The 18,322-nt window shown below is 48.1% G+C and overlaps 8 protein-coding genes across 8 annotated transcripts; 2 read left to right on the forward strand and 6 right to left on the reverse strand.

Moving 5' to 3' along the window:
* Nucleotides 1-2,283: 2,283 nt before the first annotated feature.
* Nucleotides 2,284-2,859, forward strand: Asppvi_008268 (uncharacterized protein; the record flags this gene model as incomplete). Its single annotated transcript, XM_043304141.1, has 1 exon — nt 2,284-2,859. One exon carries the CDS (start codon nt 2,284-2,286, stop codon nt 2,857-2,859), a length of 576 nt encoding a protein of 191 aa, XP_043160076.1.
* Nucleotides 2,860-4,349: 1,490 nt separating this feature from the next.
* On the reverse strand, nt 4,350-4,874 carry Asppvi_008269 (GNAT family N-acetyltransferase; the record flags this gene model as incomplete). Its single annotated transcript, XM_043304142.1, has 1 exon — nt 4,350-4,874. The coding sequence occupies one exon, from the start codon at nt 4,872-4,874 to the stop codon at nt 4,350-4,352; it is 525 nt and encodes a 174-aa protein (XP_043160077.1).
* An 885-nt stretch (nt 4,875-5,759) lies between these two features.
* On the forward strand, nt 5,760-7,231 carry Asppvi_008270 (uncharacterized protein; the record flags this gene model as incomplete). Its single annotated transcript, XM_043304143.1, has 2 exons — nt 5,760-6,045; nt 6,096-7,231. The coding sequence occupies 2 exons, from the start codon at nt 5,760-5,762 to the stop codon at nt 7,229-7,231; spliced, it is 1,422 nt and encodes a 473-aa protein (XP_043160078.1).
* An 851-nt stretch (nt 7,232-8,082) lies between these two features.
* Nucleotides 8,083-8,793, reverse strand: Asppvi_008271 (uncharacterized protein; the record flags this gene model as incomplete). Its single annotated transcript, XM_043304144.1, has 2 exons — nt 8,083-8,354; nt 8,409-8,793. The coding sequence occupies 2 exons, from the start codon at nt 8,791-8,793 to the stop codon at nt 8,083-8,085; spliced, it is 657 nt and encodes a 218-aa protein (XP_043160079.1).
* Nucleotides 8,794-9,476: 683 nt separating this feature from the next.
* On the reverse strand, nt 9,477-10,469 carry Asppvi_008272 (uncharacterized protein; the record flags this gene model as incomplete). The annotated part of the gene is made up of 2 exons (XM_043304145.1): nt 9,477-10,002; nt 10,069-10,469. 2 exons carry the CDS (start codon nt 10,467-10,469, stop codon nt 9,477-9,479), a joined length of 927 nt encoding a protein of 308 aa, XP_043160080.1.
* Nucleotides 10,470-11,280: 811 nt separating this feature from the next.
* Asppvi_008273 (ankyrin repeat domain-containing protein) lies at nt 11,281-12,450 on the reverse strand (the record flags this gene model as incomplete). The annotated part of the gene is made up of 3 exons (XM_043304146.1): nt 11,281-11,765; nt 11,789-12,059; nt 12,106-12,450. 3 exons carry the CDS (start codon nt 12,448-12,450, stop codon nt 11,281-11,283), a joined length of 1,101 nt encoding a protein of 366 aa, XP_043160081.1.
* Nucleotides 12,451-14,714: 2,264 nt separating this feature from the next.
* Nucleotides 14,715-15,652, reverse strand: Asppvi_008274 (uncharacterized protein; the record flags this gene model as incomplete). The annotated part of the gene is made up of 5 exons (XM_043304147.1): nt 14,715-14,807; nt 14,963-15,160; nt 15,214-15,387; nt 15,445-15,468; nt 15,521-15,652. 5 exons carry the CDS (start codon nt 15,650-15,652, stop codon nt 14,715-14,717), a joined length of 621 nt encoding a protein of 206 aa, XP_043160082.1.
* A 1,394-nt stretch (nt 15,653-17,046) lies between these two features.
* Nucleotides 17,047-18,169, reverse strand: Asppvi_008275 (uncharacterized protein; the record flags this gene model as incomplete). The annotated part of the gene is made up of 3 exons (XM_043304148.1): nt 17,047-17,748; nt 17,808-17,969; nt 18,047-18,169. The coding sequence occupies 3 exons, from the start codon at nt 18,167-18,169 to the stop codon at nt 17,047-17,049; spliced, it is 987 nt and encodes a 328-aa protein (XP_043160083.1).
* Nucleotides 18,170-18,322: the final 153 nt, after the last annotated feature.

The raw sequence follows: 18,322 nt of genomic DNA on the forward strand, positions 1-18,322 counted from the left end.
CTCTCCCCAAATGTCCCGATTTTTGAACAATTACCCAAGGCACATCTGTCTGCCAGGAATCCCACAATCCGGGAAATTAGGCCAGTTCGGTGAGCTTACCTTGGGGCTCGATGGGAATCGGGATTCTTCCGGCCTCTCAGTGTCATTGATCACTTTAACTAGCTTCAATCATTGCGCGCCAGTGATGGTCTTCATGTCCAAATTTCTGTTGGCATAAAGCCACAAACACATTGCAGATTACTGGCTTTTTTTTTGGTCCTTTTTTGTTAGCGTGCTGCGTGCCACGTGTATTAGGATGTCTTGTTACTCTTATATAGATTAGCAAAGAAACAGTGAATTTCTTTATCTCTAATAAAGACTCAAGAGTCAGCACAGTGTGTAAGCGCTTATGCGGACTAAGAGCAGTTTTTGAAATGGATTACACTAGTAATGTAATTCCTGGGTGAGCCGGCCACCCTCATTGAATTTCAACGCGCTTGAATCCTGAAGCTATCCAAATCAACTAAAATGCCATTAAAACTGCGTTAAACCCCTGGAAAATTGGTGGAGCAAGAGGGAAGGATTCAACTAGTAATATCTGCTTTGAAAAAGAATGAAATTTCAAGCATTCACTGCACTGCAGAGATATTTAACATGCCTAGATCTACCCTCTAAGATCAACTGAATGGATGCTAATATTGAATTGAACAACACAGCTATAATCACTGACTATCTCCTACACAAGAAGAATCATTAGTAGAATGGATACTATCTAGGGATCTGTATAGAGTCCTCCCTAGGCTATCTCATGTACAAGAGATGGCTAATATCCTTCTCCAGGTAGATAATCCCTCTGGTAGAGTTGCATAACCAAACCGCTAAAATCGAATCCGACCCTGAGTGGTTTGGTGTGAGTTTCACCGCAAAATCCACCACTAGGCCTAGATAGGCAGTCACTAACCTCTCTAGGCTAGCAGTAGGCCTAGGCAATATTCAAAATTTCAATAGTTTTTAGATTTCAATTTCTCCTACCTTAGGCCTATCCGCCTATGCCAAGGGCCTATCAAATATGCTTATATAAAATTATTATTTTTATATAAAATATATGGTAATTATCATACTAATCTAGATCTGAAATATCAATTTGATATCTATAGGGTTGAATAGGTGGTGGTTAAAAAACATTTTTAAATCATAGTAGTTATCAAAGATTAGTACCATATATATATATATCACCACCACTTTCATACCAACCTATAACAGATATGATTATTCCCTTATATCTCAGCAACCACTAGATATTTTGAATCAATATTTGATATCTAGGTAGCCTAGATCAGGGGCTATCTAGTGATATCAAAGTTTATAGGGAAATCATAAAATACTGATTACTAAGCAAAACAGTGCCAAGATAACCAATGCAACTCTAATCAAATGCAACTCTAATCAATTCCAATCCTGGACTGGTGATGCGTTAACAGCTTAGGGTTGTTATTTTCACGGGTTGGGCCGGGTTCCCCTATCTTTAGAACCCAACCCACCGGGTTCAGGTTCTAATTTTTTAGGGCCCAAACCCAACCCATAACCCAGCGGGTTCTAGATATTCAACCCGTTGGGTTCTATTCTGCCGAAAAATCAACTCTCCGCCTACCTAATCTAGTTAGTATGTATATAATTTTTCAATACCATACTAGCACTATATATATATATATATATTTACCTTAAGGTATACCCATAGAAATAGTGAAATCTAACCTAAGTCAGATTTTCACTTAAGGTATTCTAATTACTAGGTAATGTAATTAAAACCCGTTTTTAGAACCCAACCGACCCCTGGGTTGGGGACCCCCAGGCCCGAACCCAGCCCAAGGCGGGTTCGGGCCGGGTTGGGTTCGGGTTTCCGGGTTGGGTTTAACCACTCTATAACAGCTCCATCCGGTAGAAACTAACAGTCAATGAACAATTCAGATTCATATGCCCTGGGCCAATATATGAAAGTGATTTAGAATGTGCCCATCTTCTAACCTCGAATGTGTTGCCTGCGAAGTACTGTCTGAATTCTGATGTACCATGAATTTTCGTGCCTGAAGGATCAGGCAGCAGAAAAATGCTGGCCAGGACTGCATCTATGGCTACTTCGGCCACCGTAAATTTTGCATCAACCATCATCGACATCACAGTCTTCAGAAATCAAATAAACTGACAACATTATCAAAATTCTAATCAATTCAGATTATCCCTGAACAAGCTCGCTTCTTCCGAATCCACAACCTCAATTGGTCCAACTCAATCCACCACATCAAAATGACCACAAACAACACCGAACCAGACATGCACTCCGTCCGAGAAGCAGACTACATCCGCTTCAAACACTACGCCGCCCTAACCTTCCTCGTCGCCTCGCCTGTGCTCATCGCCCTCCCCCCAAGAAAACTAGACCACCTCACCGTCCTCCTAGCAGGCGCCTTCTGCGTCTCCGCAAACCACCTCACCCGCGAACGCACAGGGCGCAGTATCGTCGACCGCATCGAGGCGCGCATCACCTCCACCCCGTCGCTCGCCATACCCGATCTCCCCAGCCAGCGGGCGCAGGAAGTCCAGGCGAAACTGCGTGCGGCGCGGGAGGCGCAGATCCGCGAGGGAGGGCTGGTGGGCGAGGAGCTGGAGAAGTTGAAGGCGAGGCAGGCGCAGGAGAAGGGGGTTGCGGAGCGGATTTGGATGGGTGGGGAGACGGAGGGGTGGAAGGAGCGGCGGCTGAGGGAGGAGCAGAAGGCGTTGGAAGAGGGGAAGGGGTATGGGGATTTGATCAAGGAGCATATCTGGGATGTGTGGACGTGGGGGCAGAAGGATGGGGACAAGGAGGAGTCGAAAAAGGAATAATGTTGTCCGGGTGGTGGTGGTTTTATGGCTGAAGTGTATGATAATAAGCATGTATATACGGTTTTGGAGTTTGGCGTTGGTCGATGATAGCCTCAAGCCAATGGGGTCACTGGCAGACACGGCCACTTTTCTTACAGGTGGCACTTGACGTGGAATTTGTTGAATCGCAGAATTCATTTACTATGATATAACGGTTGAATAGTACTGAATATTCCTTTTGTAGCCCGCTGGTTCGTATTCATCCAGCTTTGGCTGAACAGGCAGGGGATAGTATGAACTACGGAGTACAATTGCAATTGTTTTGTGCAGCGCACGAGTTGCTAAACAATCATCTCTGCAAAGGTCTCAGGGCATGCCCGGTTCTTGCTATTCACAGCTCTGTCAAGGATGCTCAAATTAGGGCGTTTATGGCCTCGGCGTGGCCGAAAATGCATGCTATCGTAACCATCATCGAAGGAATACGGGGAGGTCGTCGTTCATCGTTATCCACCAGCGATCTCAAGTCATCTGTACGGCCATCTTGCGCAGCTTGAAGAAAAAGGTGGTAATTCAGACTCTTTCCAATTTCCAGGGCACGAATGGTGGGCCTATCTCTGTAGACACGTGCTACGGACGATGGGAGTTAATCCGTTTCCTCAGGTCCCTTGTCGGTCGAGGTCCCTCCAAGGACGAGTAGCCCTGCAATGACGAAATTGCCGAGCCGGACAGCCAAAATTTGGATAAGGAGCCTGATCAATACGCCAGTTCAGGTTTGCACTAGCTGTAGAAGTAACCGACCTCAGGACATTCCCATGCTCAATGGGCAGGTAGAGAGTTCCGTGACCAGTTCACCTGTAGCTCAGGGTGACATGAAGGTCTGTAAGAATGACAATGCGGCCATATCAAGTGCTGCGCATCCATACTTATCACATGCTTCGACGTCAGCGCCATGTCCAATTAACAAAGCAACAGCTCGGCGTTAAGCTCTTCTGCCGCCACAAAAAGAGGACTTCGCATTGTTGAATCCCTTGTGTTCACGTCCACCCATTGGGGGATCAAAGCTTGCACCGTGTTATAGTCAAAATCTTCGACGGCATAAAATAAGCCTGTCCTACCCTTCTTATCCGTGATAGAGGGGGTCGCACCCTAATCACTCAAAAGTTCGATTATGTCATTGCGTTTATTGATTGCGGCAAGATGTAAAGGCGCGTACCTGTCCACATCCCTGTCATTGAGGCTTGTGCTCAATCTTGCCAGTAATAGCCCCATCGCACGGAGATATCCAATCTCTGTTGCGTGATGAAGAGCCGGTCTTCTCTTATGATCCAGGAGCGGGTGCTTAGAGAGCCTGACTAAATGTCCTACCGCGCTCGGAAATTGTTCCTAGTGGAGAGGTGCAAGAGCGGAATATTGTTGTAGTGATAGAGAGGGATATTGAACACGCACTTGTTCATTTTTGGTGAATTTGTGAATTTGACGCGTGGCCAGTGGCAATTGGCGAATATTGGTATCTACAAGTCTATCGACATCATAATCTCTCCATCTTCATCTGGCGGCGCAGTCTGCCTGAACCCAAGTTTCTGGTAAAACTTATATGGCGAATCTTCAGGTTTCACAATCTTCGCCGGATTTGCAATCATCTTCCCTTCCGGCGGCGTGGACATCACCCCCAACTGCTTTGCTCGAGGGTTGTGCTGTCGTATATGTGCAATCGCGAATTCTACGGCCCGGCGACCGTACCCAAGACCTTGATACCGGCCATCAATCATGAGTCGCCAAATGTAGTACGCCTCATCAGGATCCCATATTGCCATCATGAGCATGCCGACAAGCGTCTCGTCGGCGTAGATGGCTCGTACCCACGCGTCTTCGGAGTAATGGGCTTCGCAGAGAGACCAGACGTTGGGAGCGAGGTTTCCTACCTGGCCCTCTTTAAGGCTCAGGTTTGCCACCGCACGCCAGTTTTCTTCGGTGACTTCGCGGAATGTGAGGGTTGAGTCCTTGTTGGGAGTGATCATGCTGGGAGTGTCTTCCATGGCGTCGATGAGGGTTTGAGTGAGGGAGAAATTCGAGACTCGAGTGAGAAGAATGATCACTTCAAAGTATGAACAAAGCACGAGTAGTGCAGCCTTAACTTCTTGTATTTGCCCATAAAGCATTGGCCTAATCTTGTTGGATTGCCTCGCAGCCCTAACATGACAAACATGAACAGCTCTGGGAGGGGTAAGCTGCCGATCAGGATTGCTTTTCAGCTACTGCAACAAGAGCATGACTCAATCATAGTAGTGATTACTACATAGATTACTACTTGAGTGGATGATGGCAGCATCTGACTCATCTTTAGTGAGTATGAAAACTGAGAATAATTGTTAAATGGAGGATAAGTATAATCTAGGCTGAAGCCTTTTCAAGCTTAGAGCATGTTAACCTAAGAGTGTGTCTATTAGTCATAGTCACTTCAGGATCTGTTAACCATTAGTTATACTGCTTTGATTTGGGTACACTTCAGCTCTTAGTGACTTCAGGTCATGTAGGTAATATTGACTTTAATCCTGTCCACTTGAGGGCCTGCTCACTTAGAGGCCGCCGTGCCCTGTTCAGGAGTCGGTGATCGCACCCTAGTAATTATTATTCTACCTCAGATATATATATTTGTGATTTTGCAATTTCTGTTATATTTCTGGACTACCTTATTTGGAAAGCCCTCTATCAGCTAATTGTATTTGCTGTGTATCCACCTGGCTGCCCACTGGTAGCCTAAAAGTTTAGGCAGTCACTATATCTAGGCATTCTAGGATAGCTCAAACCCTTCACTAGTCATTCGCTCGTTTCCCTGAGCATCCACAAGGCCTATTGAAGAAATTTTCCAGGCTCCTGTTTCACCCCCTGCATTTGAGCACAACAGCGCATTATTCCTAATAATGAATGCAGGAAATATCACTGCCGCTCGGACTGTGCAACAAGCCGCCCAGGACAACGACCTGGCCACATTAAGGCAACAACTTGAGGCCGGCGCCCCCCTACCCCATTCATTCATCGATCCTGAGAGAGGAGTATGGCATACGCCGTTCAGCTGGGCAGCAGCTCATGGCAACCTAGAGGCCTGCAAATTACTAATCCGTCATGACGCTGATCCGCACCAGCGCTCAGAAGACGGCCTGTCAGCACTGGACGAAGCAGTGTCAGGGGCCACGCACATGTCATTGAGTATCTGATTACCGAGTGTGGGTCTCCGGTGGAATATACAGACAAATCAGCACTTGGATTTGACCATCGCCAGCCAATTCACTGTGCATGTACGGTGGACGATGAAGCATCGGCAATTGCCTGTTTGGAGGTACTGCTCCGCCTGGGGGCTCATGTTAATGCCAAGGACGCTGACGAGCAAACTCCGCTGCATCTTGCAGCTAGCAGAAGCTCACAAATGACAAATCTGCTCCTTGCTGCAGGGGCGGATGTCCATGTAAGGAATTATGCCCGCGAGACACCACTATTCCTTGCTGCTGCTGCGGCTAGAGGAGATATCATGCAGGCAGTGTTTTCTGCGGGAGCAGAGACCCAAATTCGAAATGAGTTTGACTCGAGCCCCGTGCACTATGCAGCGTTTGGTGGTTCAGTAGAGTGTCTACAATTGCTGCTCAAGAGCAAAGATGACCTCCAAGTCCTGTCAAGAACTAAAGGTACCGCCCTTCATTATGCTGCGGAAAATGGCCAGACAGAGATGGTGCGGTCCTTGCTATGCAATGGGCTTGACGCTGGCGCCACAAGCATCTATAAATGGGCTCCTTTACATTTCGCAGCCCAGTGGAATCATATAGACGTGGTGGGAGACCTGCTGAATGCAGGCGTAGACCCCAATGCTGCGACCGTACAGGGATTTACTCCCCTTCATCAAGCAGCGGCTTTTTGTGCTCCCGAAGGCCAGGAACCTCAAAGGTCAGCAGCTCTAGTTGAACTCCTCCTGGAGCATAATGCAAATGTTTCTGCCGTCGCCTCAACATCAGTGTTGAATACGAAAAGTTGGAATTACCTCGAGACTCCACATCAAAGCGAACTTCACCAGCATGAGATCCATGTGGAGCTAGCCTCAGACTCAAATGATGTGTTCAGAACAACTCCCATTTTCTGTGCAATTACCTTCGATAAAATGCATGAAGCAACTTTGCTTGTTGCTCACGGCGCAAACTTGAATGCGCAGGATGGATTCGGCGCCACGCCTTTACACCGTGCCTGTTTTGTAGATGAGAGTGTGGTTCAATGGCTTCTTCAGCAGGGGGTCGACATGGATATATCTGACGACCAAGGAACAACAGGCCGGCAAGCCTTGTTCAAGGCCTTTGGAGAGGAAAAGGCGAGGGAGATATTGATAGCATGTGGGAAGATGAAGACGTGACTGCAAGGTTGAGATATGCAAGATATCTTTTCCTGCATGTCAATATTCATTGTCACCATTATAAGGCGCTTGAAAGAAAGAATAAGATGATCCTGGTATATGATGCGATCTCGAATGTTGTAAGTCTTGTCATGACACTCTGAACTGATGTCGACTATCTTATACTTTTGGCAAAAAGTTTATATTACTTGTGCAACTTTGCATATGCACATCATAAAGACCTGCGTGTGCCTAAATTGTGGACTCTCTACACATGCCATATTTCAACTAGTGTAATGCAAGGGTATAATAGTGCTGGAAATAAAGTATAGTCTTGGTTGTTCGTACTACATAGGATGTATGTTGCAAACTGATAAATAGCTTCAGTCCACCGCAGTACTCGACCTGGCGTACACAAATCCTCATTTCATTTCCACCAAATCTCCCATACCTCCTGAGAAACATCCATAGGAGAAGGGGATATAAAGGCGAACTCGGACACGCCTAAATTGTCAATCGCGCCACGAAATCAGGATCCCTACGCAATTTGAAAGGTATATAAGTGGACTTTGTGGGCGATGAATCGTTGGCCAAGCTGCACAGAGAAGTGCAGACCATGGACTCTGGGGTGAACGAAACGGCACGAACTTGACGCTATATCTGGACGAAGAAACGGTGGAAAGATTGCTCCAGCAGCTTGAAGAGAGGTTCAGACGAGCGCTGGTATCTTGGTTCAGGAAGTCGAAGAACAGGCAGCCAGCCTCGCATGGATAGCAAGGGGAAATACAGGACATGTCACATTTGTCAGGCCGCACTGCCAGGAAGATATAGCTTATATTTAAATCGAACAAGACAATTGCTGAATAGATGGTTCAGCCCTTCCTCCATGATCCTGGAATTTTCCCATACTGCTCAATCATGTAGGGCGGCCGCGCGTAGTAGTTATACCACCAGTCGTACTCATTCAGACGGTCGTAGTAATGCATATAGTCATCCATGCTCATATACGTCCAGCCAACATCCTCATCATCCTCATCTGTCTCACCATCCTCATATTCTGGATGTACAGCATAGTTTCGTTCATGGGGCTTCAAGGTTCCCCATTGTCCCCAGAGCAACTTCACCACAGGATACCTCATCTCATCTAATGACTCAATGCAAATATCATCCACAAAAAGACAAAAGTTATATCGCGTACCCAAATTCCATTCTCGACGAAGGCCGGTTGAGGTGTATTCTTCCCGTGCGAAGAACTCATTTGGTTGCGATACCACCCGGGGCAATTCCTCAGCCACCCAAGCAATAAAATGATCGCGGACATCATGCGAGGTTGCTCCTTCTAAGGTCTCCTTATCATCCACTAGAACTGGCTTGTACCGTGGATACAGGTCCATCGCGTCATTAACCTCCAGTGCGTTGCGGACAGTTTCATCAATAAGGTGCAGCATGTGCTGCCACGTCTTGTCATTGCTGTAGTCACAGCGGTAGATGTTAAAGCCCCAGGGAACACCTGGCTTCAGGTCGGGATGCGAGAGATATTCATCCAGTAAGGCTATATCACTTGGCCGAGACGTAGAGTCCATACTCTGAGTAGAGAACCTGAGCCTTGCGAAGTAGCAGGAGAAGCGATGTACAGTTGAAAGTGTGCCAAACCGCGATCCGAGTGCCCTTAAGGTGGCTCTGTTGGCTACGGAGCAAAACCTATTCATAATTCCTGGGTTTCCTTTCCTGCGTGGTTTTTGGATGGAAGTATAGTAAGATTTGTAAGATGAAAGAATGAGGTCTGCACCCCTAAGATATTTAAAGGACACAGTGGGCACAAAACAATGGCGGATTATAGTGAGTAACTCCATAGTAGGTTAAAGGAGCCCTAAGCTTCTATGAGTAATCCATGAGCAATCCGTAAGCAATCCCTGGCTGAGTAGTAATAGATAGAAGAAAAGCCCTATAAAGAAACTCTAATTAAGTGCATTAAATACTACTAAGATTAGGGATAATAGTATAAAAAAATATAAGGAGTTTAATAGTTTATGGCCAAACCCACTATAGAAATTGGGTGTATAATGTATCTGAGGAGGAGGGAGGATGGTGGTGACGGTGATGGTCATTGCTGTGGGAACAGGAATATCTGTAGACGGGATACCCTGTTGACTCCGTAAGGACTCTTCTTTGTTTTTTGCGTGCTTCTTCATGGCCGTACTTCAATCTTATTAAATGCATATTGGCAAGGTGGCCACAGACTCCTACAGGAAAAGAGCACAACCACCTATGCCTTTCGCCCCAGTAATCCTTTCAAGGAACTAACCCGCTTCTTCATTGATTCTGTTACCCTGCCTCCGCGCTTTCCCTCTGCTCCGCTCAAGTCGCGTAAACGCCAGAGCATTGCCAGGAGACTGGCTACCACCATCGTTTCCATTCGAGGATCTTCTCGGGGAGGAAGAAGAAGGACCCCTTCACTATACGGCAGCGACACGGACGCCGCCACCCCGACGTGGTTGTAGATTGCAAGGATTTCTTCCCGGCGGGCGTCAGCCGACTGGCCCTCGGCTGGGAGTCGAACAAGCGTGTAGCGCAGACGGCCATGGTGATGGGGATGCGTCTGCCATTCCCAGGTTGAGGATTCCGCGGCTACACGGAAGTAAGGTAAGGGTGCTTGATGAGGAACATTACTTGTCGGCGACGGGAGAACTGGATAGGAGATAGACACTCGAGTCTCTGTGGCCGCTGGCCCTGTAGTAGCCGACTCCTTACAAGTCAGAATCCCGGCCGTGTCTTCAGCGCTGGCAATGGCTCTGCAAATTACGTTAGTCTTAAGTTATACTTCATGAGCCATAGGTGACGCATTGTACTGCACATACAGCTCGACCTCTGGCGGCTCCTGCGCCGTCGATTCTTGGCATCGAACCAAACCCACAACTCCTTGTCCTTGTACCCTGAACGTCACGTCGTATGCTACAGAAGCGCCGTTCGAACCGTTGCTGCCCGGTTTCTGCATCAAACCCAGGGCTACCACGTATTCGCTTGATCCGATGGAAACGCCGCCTATGGCAGCCGCGTACTGAGCACTTATATCGTACAGAGTCATTTGCGACGTGCTCCCGTCGTGTCGTGGGATGTACAGTGCGCATGAAAGGTGCTTAGGAGGCGTCATGCCCTGACGAGCCAAAGGGGCTGTGGTACGATCATCTTGATTTCGAGACGCGTATGTGTCCCAGCCAGTGAAGGCATTGAAGCCATTGAAAGCAGCAGATTCAGCCATATTTTGACTGGCACGGCCAATGATGTCAGTTACCAGCTCAAAGTGAAGTTGCCAAATTTATCAGAACTGGGGCCGTTAAATCCCACCCGATGGTTGCGAAAAAGCGGGGGACGGAGGGTTCGCCATTCAATAAATAGAAGACAGCACCTTTCAGGGGCTACATGTGCCGCTAAAAAAGGCCTAATCAAGCCGTTCTCTCTAGGGGCTCGCTTGTACAGCCCTAGTTCGGCAAAGAGATTGCGACTGCTAGACATGGGCTCAACCTTCCGAGTCCAGTATCTCCTGCCACTCAGATCGTATCAAGAACGAGACTGAAACTTATGTGGACTATTTTACAATTCCTAGTTGGATTTCTCTCCCTTCTTCTGCTTGTCCCTGAGCTGCTTGGGAATAGCATCCTCCTATGTCTGGATATGATAACTATAGAATACTGCGTGTAGGTATATCTTGCTAATCTGCGTCTAGACACTGTTGGAGGCGTACCACCGCTCTCAGCAGCTGAGGTAGATTGTACAGCGCGAGTTGATGGTTGAGACATAGTTCTAAGTAATGGAATTGAGGATGGTACCCTTGTACCAGGTTCCACCGGTACTTGCACTCGGTAAGGGCTGATCCAACGCCATCATATAACATATGAACAGTAACATCAGCTGGTCTTTGTCAGTTAACTGCCCGGACAAGAATATCGAGCATCCAAGTTACTAAAGAAGCTGCAGTCAGTTCAGTGATCATGCGCTCCTCTAGTTGTTTGCGAGAACTCACCATTTGTGATCAAAAGCGACAAAGGGAACATGGAGGAAAGCATTGGAGGCTAGGGTTCACCAGACCAATTCTTCTCGGCTTCTTCTAACATAGTCCGAATGGATATGCTAACTTCCTTGTAAGACAACACTCTCTTGCCCATGTTGTCTACTGCTCGGCACAGGTTAGCCCCATGGTCCAGCAGAGACTTTATGATATACCCATTTCCGGATGAACTAGCGTAGGTCAGCGGGAGGTTGATTGGCCAAATCAACAACGTTTGGGTCTGCGCCATGCTCAAGTAAAAGATCAACCATTGCTTCACGCTGTTTCTCCACAGCCAGAAGAGAACATGACTGTAGACTACGTCGTATCCTGTTTTAGGCCATCCGGGGCACTGCACGTTGACATTTGCTCCGTGGTCCAGAAGCATTTCCACCAAGCGCGTGTCCTGGCTTTGAACCGCGTAGACGATAGGCTGCACCCACTCATATGTCAAATCATCTTCCTCGGAATGCCCCGCGAGATCAGACAGGCTGAAGTCAGGCGCTGCCCCTTTTCTGAGAAGTGATTCAAACATCCTTTGTCATCTTGCTGCATCGCGATCGACAACGCCCGCGTACAGTGGAGACGCTCCGTGTGCTGAACCAGAATGAGAGCGGCTTCTTCGTGATTGTGTAAAACCGCTTTTGTAGGCGCAGCATGGCCTACTCGCCCATGCCGATTCAAAACTCTGTTTGGGTCGGCTCCATGCTTGAGAAGCAACAACAGTATATCTGTATCCCCATTTTCGGCAGCGGTGTTTAGTGGAGTCTCCCGGACGCCGGAAAGAAGTTTAGAGCTCCATGGCTAATCAGTAATTGGACAATCGCTTATGGCGATTCGAAATAGCCACAAGGAGTGCCTCCACCTTTATCATGTCACCCAAAGCTTCATTGTAATTGTTCTCCAGGTCGGGCAGCAGAATGGCAGCTACTTTCTTGTGACCCCGGCGGGACGCAACTGTCAGGGCGTGACTTGGCGGTAATACGTTATCCTGCCGTGCACCTAAGGCTAATAAGGTCCTTGTAAGAGCGACATGGCCATTCCAAGCAGCTACCGAGAGCAGGGTTGACCCTTCTGGAGCTACCATGTCTGGACTCGCTCCCTTCTCAATGATCAAACGAACAATGGCCTCGTGGCCGCCCCTTGCAGCAAGAATACCCATAGGAGTATTCGACTGGCAGAGTTGCACCAGCATCTAGCGCCTTTTGAAATGTGACCATAATTCCATTTTCCGCGGCCCAATACACGGCCGAGCTCTGGCCATGGGCAACGTTCCACCGATACAAATAAGGGGTCGCAGATCGAGTACAGACGGTGACTGGTCCGAGCCAATGCTGCGATGGTGGGCTGCGACATGGCAAAGGAGGCGATGAGCAGCAGGAGCTCATCCGGGAGCGATTCTAGGTGGGACATGTGAAAGGGGTCTGTCATCAGTGCAGACTAGTGGAGGCAAAAAGGTTGCGGTTCCAGGAGGGGAGCTCATTAATATAGAGTTAATCTAGAGCATGGGTTCGGATGTAACCCAAGACGCATCTGTGAAGTTCAGGCTAAACTCGCTGTACGATCTAGAGACTAGGCTTTAGTCCAAGCTTCAGGGACTAGCCTAGCGCCAGCACCAACTAACACAGGTCGCCGTTAGGCAGAAAGTACCCCCGGAGGTACGGTCAGCTGGCAAATCACATGCAGCTCATCGAATAAATATTCTAAAAAGGTGGCTTGTTGTTTATATTGGGGGGCTGAAACCAGCTCGTGTACGGTCATAGTGGACTCTCTTGGCCGGAAAGATGCAAGATATCAAGATGGGGATGGAGGAGTGGACGAGGGAATAGAAAGATGAAAGACGGCCAGATATTAGATGACTACTTACGCGGACAATTGCCTATGGTCTCCGAGAAGCGGACAAATGCACCTTTGATGGGTGCGTCCAGTCTCTCGGAGCGGCCAGCGGGCTCGCAGTTATCTCACTTCATCAATGTGGCATTAGCTTCCTAGTATCAAGTGAACTAAGAATCAGCCCAAGGAACGGGCAAGAGACAAATTTTATCCCGTAAAGAGCACAGGACAGCTACTACTATACTGAGGACAATCTACATCCACATCTACACTCTACAGTCGACTTGAAAGTAAGAGAGGAATAGTTGAAAGGAAAAACTCGAGCATTCCATTCAAAACGTAAAAAAAAAGAAGAAAAAAAAGGTAACAAAAGTCAACAAAAGTCAACACATACAACGAAAATCCCCCCATTCGGGCAGTGGATCAAGGAAAACATCCTCGTCACTTTTGTCTGTGAACGAGGTAAAAACCTTGAACGGGATACATCAAGATAACAAGAAACCCATATCACAAATCAGTCCTCCAGCTGTCTTTTTTTTTGTCTTTTGATCAGCCTTTACCAGTGATTTTCAAAGTTTCAAGTCTCTCCTTCTCTTTCGTCCCCAGATAGAAAGATGTCCTCCCACTGCTGTGGTGAGAACGTTCAACTCTCATGAGCAGCTGGTCTCTGTAAGCCAGTCCCTCCTTCTTCCCCAGGAAAATGAAACTGTTCTCCCACTTCATGTGGAAAGAACTTCGATAAAACGGATTTGACCACTTGGATCAATCCTCTCTCAAACAAAAAAGGTGTCTCCCACTTCATGTGGATGAGACTACATCTTCCCCAAGAATCCCCTGATGGGATGTTTCAAAATGTCTCTTGACTGAGACTTCAAAGTTTCCTCCGCGGGGATTTTCCAATCCCGTGGCCGGCGCCGGCCAATTCCCTTGTTCACTTTGTTCTTTGACTGATCGTTCAGTCGGTAACTGGAGGTCGAAGAGGTCCGATCGAATGTTCAGTCGCTGCATCGGAGCAGTCGATAAGGCGAAGGTAGATTGACTTCAACACAAAGGCTTGTTATATGGTTGTTGTAGTCGTTGAGGTTGTAAATTTGGAAATGAAATTGGCTTGTCGCCGCAGATTGATTGTATCGACTCGACTGAACGTTTCTCGGTTGTTGGTTTGTGGATCGGATGAGTTGTTTCGACGATTTGAACGATTAACCACCATGTTGACGCTGCTAGCCCAAAAGTGACATTCGAGAAGAGAGAGAGTCGAAGTCGTGAACGAAGGCGACCCGGCCGACACCTATTGGGGCCCTCAATAGGGCGGCCAGCAGTCGCAAGAGCATCGTTCAAATGGTGTGTGCAGGTGAAACCTTTTTCGTTCGTTGGTTTTGTTCTTTGTAATTGTGATGTTGTGGCTTCTTGGAGGTTTCGTTTTTCCCGGTCAGAACGGTTATGCGTTTTTTGTTGTTGTTCTCCCGTCAGGCATCACAAGCAGTCAAGCAATGGTGGGTGGGACGCGGCATTGCCAATGCCTACGTCCCGAGGTATGTCAGGTTCGCGGAGGGTTTGGCGTTCCAGTGCCCAGAATGGACAATTTGCAGGGCTGCCCTGGCGCCCCCCGGAAGTAAAAAAGACAATTTAGAAGTAGAAGGGGGCACCAACCACCTGGAGGCCGGTGGTGGTGCTCCCCTGAGCCTCGTCGTTCACAGCGAGGTTCAACATGGCTGTGGCCTGAGAAATCGTCAGCAATTGCTCTCAAAGTAGCGGAAGAACTGAACTCACAATCCAGTTCATTGCCAAAGCCCCCCGAGCGAGATACTCGGCCCTCTATAAAGGTGTAAGTATGCGATCGTAAACCTCGATTTGGTCCTAGGACAGGAACTTACCGTTTCGGGGAGGGGAGGGGCGTCTGTCATGACCACGTCTCTATCTTCTTCAGCCGGGGCCGTGATGGGTGCAACAAATGCGTCCCTCATCACAACGTCACCATCCCGGGTGCGTGTGAAAGCAGCACGAAGCTGCTGTGCACGACGCTGTTGGTGGTGGTTGTTCTTGTTGTTGTTGTTGCCCGGGTGTCTAGGCGCCTATTGTTTTGTCAGCTTCATAGTCATAAGAAGTCGAACAGCAAAGAACGTACCGCATTTTGCCGAGGCTGTCTGTTGTTGGGCGAACTACCCTGCCGTCTGGGATGGTTCCCACGCTTGTGAGTGTTCGCCCCATTCGGATTAGGAGTATGAGGAGAACGACGAGGCTGCTGGTTGAATCTCTGACCGCCAGCGTTTCCTCCTCGCCGTCTGTTCCCACGAGGGGACTAGAGGAAGTCAGCTTTGTGCCTCAAATAACAGGGGAAAGAGGAAGTAATAGCTACATTTTGGTTGCGATTCACGCGACCCTGAAGCCAATTAGCAACGAGTACATATCACACCAGAGAGACAGACACTTACATGTCCATTGCGGTTGGTGTTACCGCCAAATTGTCCAGTTCCGTTCGGTTGGTGGCCATTGGAAGCAGAAGCTTGAAGAAACCGGGCCATGTCCCCACCGAAAGTATTAAATCCGTTGGTGTAGGAAGCCATTGGGTTTTTGGTCTTCCTCGGAAAAAAAGGTTACCAAAGAAGAACAGCTTCAAGAGAGTGAAGGTGATGCGGAAGTCTTTTTGGCGAATACCACTGCTATCGGCTCTGGTCGGTTGTGCCTACTCTCCAGAACGGATCCCTTTATTTCCTTCGTGAGTGAAAAAAGGTTAAAAAAAAGTTGCGAAACGATTTAAAAGCAGATTTGTTTTGGCTCTTTGTTTGTTTTTTTTGGAGTCCAAAAGTTTGAAAATTCAAAAACGATTTGAAAAGCAACGCTCCGATTTCAGCCCCTATTGAGAGACGCGTATAGCCAGTGGGTGCGTGAGGTGAAGGTCTGCGGTGTGGAAATGTGATAAAGAGCTCTTGTGGTGTTCTTTGGTTTCTTCGAGTTGGAATCTGGAATAGTCACTTGATACCTGATGGTAGCAAGTAACTGAGCACACGGTTTGGGACTGAAGAAGAAAAGAAATCAAAGAGAGTCCTGGGGCAAATTGACGAGCTTCTTATGGACGAGAGCAGCTCTAAGAGAAGATGTAATACCTCGTCGAGACCGTGGCTCTCCATTGCAGTAAATGCGTCAGAAAGACGGTTGACATGAAGGCAGCCATGCCTACCAGAGCTAAGAGCGCTCGAGATCATTCTTTTTCTCAGGATTCGTGGGCGAGAAGGTGCGTTGTCACCTTGATTCCCCCAGATTGTACGGGTACCACATTTCCTGTTCCTGAAATTTCCGGGGAAATAAGCTTATCAGCGACGGATCTACCTAAAAATAGCATGTCAACTTGCATTTCCGCAGGGAATGCCCCAATCATATTCGAGGATTCGTACTCACGCGCATGGAGAAATTTTCCTCAGAGCTCTCGTTCCACTATTCTACATCTTTAATGATTGGTTGAAGCTTGAGCATTTTGTTCTATACATCATACTTAGACAGTGCCTTTCCTTCGAAAGGAAGGAAAACAACATACCAGCTCTGGGTCATCCAATCGAACTCATGGAATCAACTCGAAGAGCTTAACTCTGTTTTTCCGTTCCTGACTTTGATGGTTTTTCTGCGCGCTGACCTCATCGGAGAGACAGAACATAGAAGATCCGCATCCCCCAATAGAGCCCACAGAAACGAGTTGAGTTGAGCAAGCGTTTACCAATCTTCTTGTTCCTGAATATGTTTTCGACTTCTGTAAGGTATACTGTTCTAGGCAGCGAGAGAGAAGTAGAAGAAGGAAGGTGCGAGCGTACCAGCTCTATACCGTTCAGTAGAACTCTTAGGAACTTGCTCAACAAGCTTTTCTTCGTCTTTTCGTTCCATTCTTTGAGAAAAGGCTTCTGGCTCAAAATAGAACGACAAGACAGAAGACCAAGTCAGGATCGTCCAATGGAACTCGCAGATCAGCTCAGGAAGCTTTTCGCTGTCTTTTTCTCACTTCTGACGTCGATGTCTTTTCGTCCAAAATCTCTGGGTCGCGCTTTCTCCCTCCAAATTTGCCACCTGATGTCTGCGAGAGAGAGTTGGGGGTCGCAGCACTCTCCTCCTCTCCCGCATCACTAGTCTTGACCTTCTTCTTCCTATGCCTCGCGACACCGCCAGGCGACGAGGCAGAAGCACTCCCGTTCGACGCAAGACTATCCCGTTTCCTCTTTTCGGGCTTAGCATCTCTTTTCTTGCGTCGCTCCTCCTTGATTTTCAATCGCCGCTGAACTTCCTCTGAAATATCCTCCGTCTCTAATGCCACAGGCATCACATCTGCGACTTCCTGCTCGGCGCCGGGAATAGCTAGATCCAGCCGCTTGCGCTTCGAAGACCGAGAAATCGCCGCGTACGCCCGGCCCTCCTGCGCCTGCATCAGCTGGACCTCCGCCTGCATGACGTCGACATCCTCATCCGCGTCCTCGTCCACTCTCGCCCGCTTGTGCCTTTTCCCTCCTCTTTCTCTTTCTTTTGAGCCATTACTTCGCGACGAGTCGCTGACGCTGTGACCATTACCACTCCCCACTGCCTCAGGCACGCCCCCAAACGGATTTGGCGCTTCGTCCTTGTCAAATCCCTTCTGCCTCCCTAGATTTCGGCTGAAATCGGGACCAGACTTACTATTCATCTGAATGACCCATCAGAACCAAAGAGAAATTACCATACAACGGGCTAAGAATGACTCACGAGCTGTTTCTTGATTACCCTGAATTGCATCACTAACTTATTCGTCTTTTCGGCCATCGAGGAGACCAGTCGGAAGGACTCCCCATCGCCCGCGACTTGGCTCTTCACGCCATTCAGCATTTCCAGATGAGATAACAGGACGGACTCATGCTGATTGCAAATCTTTGTTTCGAGCTTCGTCAGTAATTGGCCTGTTACGGTGTATTATCTATCCAGCTAGCATGCATTCATCCACCCACCTCCGACCATGAGAATAGCTTGCGCTGTGCATCAAAACTTTTTGACTTATGATTCCCGTTTCCTTCATCGCTAACGTCTTCAACAAATGGGTTTAACGGGTGCTGGGGATTGCTTGATGGCATTATGCGTAGTCCTTCAATTTTGACCCTGCGTTGAATTAAAGCCCGCAAATCCTTCGATGATCGACGGAGCTGTCAATATAAGCCGAGGGCCCCGCGCCAAGACTCCGCTACTGTCCGCCACTCACATTAGCGCTCATTAGTGCCAGATGTGGA

The sequence above is a fragment of the Aspergillus pseudoviridinutans genome (assembly GCF_018340605.1).
Source record: "Aspergillus pseudoviridinutans IFM 55266 DNA, scaffold_5, whole genome shotgun sequence".
In the NCBI taxonomy this organism is placed as follows: domain Eukaryota; kingdom Fungi; phylum Ascomycota; class Eurotiomycetes; order Eurotiales; family Aspergillaceae; genus Aspergillus; species Aspergillus pseudoviridinutans.